Source organism: Leucoraja erinacea, unplaced genomic scaffold, assembly GCF_028641065.1.
Source record: "Leucoraja erinacea ecotype New England unplaced genomic scaffold, Leri_hhj_1 Leri_1318S, whole genome shotgun sequence".
NCBI lineage: Eukaryota > Metazoa > Chordata > Chondrichthyes > Rajiformes > Rajidae > Leucoraja > Leucoraja erinaceus.
In genome coordinates, this window is record NW_026575581.1 from 35,001 (window position 1) to 37,500 (window position 2,500).

Here is a 2,500-nt window from a genome sequence, read left to right on the forward strand (position 1 = left end):
GTGCAGCAGCATCTATGGAGCGAAGAAGCTAGGCAACGTTTCGGGCCGAAACGGTTTTGGCCCGAAACGTTGCCTATTTCCTTCGCTCCATATTTTTGTGTAACCTGCCTACTTTCAATGACTGGTGTACCATGACACCCAGGTCTCGTTGCATCTTGACTTGACTTTCTCACCCGAGTTCCCTGGAGATTTGGTACGGGCTGGTCCTCCACGCCCGTCCCGCCACGCTCTTCCTGCCCGCGATGGCCACTGCGATGGGCCTGTTGGCGCTGCCCGCTCTCTCCCGAACGATAGCTTCCTGCGTTTGCCTCAGCTCCTCGAAACGGTGAAGCCTCTCCTCGATGTAGCCGGGCCGACACCTCACCTGGGTGGAGAGAGAACAGAGAACCAACCTCATCTCAGGACACCTTTGTCAAAAAAAGATATTTGTGGAATTCCCTGCCACAGAGGGCAGTGGAGGCCAAACCACAGACCATCCCCTTCATAGCAATATATATTAATGATCTGGACGAGGGAATTGAAGGCAATATCTCCAAGTTTGCGGATGACACTAAGCTGGGGGGCAGTGTTAGCTGTGAGGAGGATGCTAGGAGACTGCAAGGTGACTTGGATAGGCTGGGTCAGTGGGCAAATGCATGGCAGATGCAGTATAATGTGGATAAATGTGAGGTTATCCACTTTAGTGGCAATAGGTGCAGGAGTAGAGGCCATTCGGCCCTTCGAGCCTGCACCGCCATTCAATATGATCAATATGTTTGTGCCATCTTTACCCGAGCCAATTGACATAGAAACATAGAAAATAGGAGTAGGCCATTCGGCCCTTCATTATGATCATGGCTGATCATCCAACTCAGTATCCTGTACCTGCCTTCTCTCCATACCCCCTGATCCCTTTAGCCACATCTAACTCCCTCTTAAATATAGCCAATGAACTGTGGTCTCAACTACCTTCTGTGGCAGAGAATTCCACAGATTCACCACTCTGTGTAAGTCAACTATTATCTGAATGGTGGCCGATTAGGAAAAGGGGAGATGCAACGAGACCTGGGTGTCATGGTACACCAGTCATTGAAAGTAGGCATGCAGGTGCAGCAGGCAGTGAAGAAAGCCAATGGTATGTTAGCATTCATAGCAAAAGGAGTTGAGTATAGGAGCAGGGAGGTTCTACTGCAGTTGTACAGGGTCTTGGTGAGACCACACTCGGAGTATTGCGTACAGTTTTGGTCTCCTAATCTGAGGAAAGACATTTTTGCCATAGAGGGAGTGCAGAGAAGGTTCACCAGACTGATTCCTGGGATGTCAGGACTTTCATATGAAGAAAGACTGGATAGACTCGCTTGTTAGAAGAGATTGAGGGGGGATCTTATAGAAACGTACAAAGTTCTTAAGGGGTTGGACAGGCTAGATGCAGGAAGATTGTTCCCGATGTTGGGGAAGTCCAGAACAAGGGGTCACACACACAGTTTAAGGATAAGGGGGAAATCTTTTAGGACCGAGATGAGAAAAACATTTTTTTTTCACACACAGAGAGTGGTGAATCTGTGGAATTCTCTGCCACAGAAGGTAGTTGAGGCCACACAGTTCATTGGCTATATTTAAGAGGGAGTTAGATGTGGCCCTTGTGGCTAAAGGGATCAGGGGGTATTGAGAGAAGGCAAGTACGGGATACTGAGTTGGATGATCAGCCATGATCATATTGAATGGCGGTGCAGGCTCGAAGGGCCGAATAGCCTCTACTCCTGCACCTATTGTCTATGTTTCTATGTTTCTATCAATAACCCGTGCCTGCCTTCTCCCCATATCCCTTGTTTAAGAAGGAACTGCAGATGCTGGAAATTTGAAGGTAGACAAAAATGCTGGTGAAACTCAGCGGGTGCAGCAGCATCTATGGAGCGAAGGAAATAGGCAACGTTTCGGGACGAAACGTTGCCTATTTCCTTCGCTCCATAGATGCTGCTGCACCCGCTGAGTTTCACCAGCATTTTTTCCCACCCCATATCCCTTGACTCCACCAGCCCCTAGAGCTCTATCTAACTCTCTCTTAAATCCATCCAGTGATTTGGCCTCCCCTGCCCTCTGTGGCAGGGAATTTCCACAAATTCACAACAAGTTTTTTCTCACCTCAGTCTTAAATGACCTCCCCTCCATTCTAAGACTGTGTGTGTGGCCCCTGGTTCTGGACTCGCCCGACATTGGGGGAACATTTTTCCTGCATCTAGCCTTTTATAATTTTATATGTTTCTATAAGATCCCCCCCTCATCCTTCTAAACTCCAGTGAATACAAGCCTAGTCTTTTCAATCTTTCCTCATATGACAGTCCCGCCATCCCAGGGATCAATCTGGTGAACCTACGCTGCACTGCCTCAATCACAAGGATGTCCTTCCCCAAATTAGGAGAGCAAAACTGTACACAATACTCCAGATGTGGTCTCACCAGAGCCCTGTACAACTGCAGAAGAACCTCTCTACTCCTATACTGAAATCCTCTTGTTATGAAGG

The 2,500-nt window shown here is 48.2% G+C and overlaps 1 protein-coding gene across 1 annotated transcript in view; it reads right to left on the bottom strand.

Moving 5' to 3' along the window:
• The window catches only part of LOC129715681 (threonine--tRNA ligase 2, cytoplasmic-like), a gene marked incomplete at its 5' end in the record, with an annotated part of 33,322 nt that extends 32,958 nt beyond the window's left edge, over positions 1–364 (bottom strand). Inside the window, one exon of the mRNA XM_055665539.1 lies at positions 174–364. Within this exon, the coding sequence (XP_055521514.1) occupies positions 174–364 (191 nt within the window). The remainder of the gene's footprint in view (positions 1–173) is intronic.
• Positions 365–2,500: the final 2,136 nt, after the last annotated feature.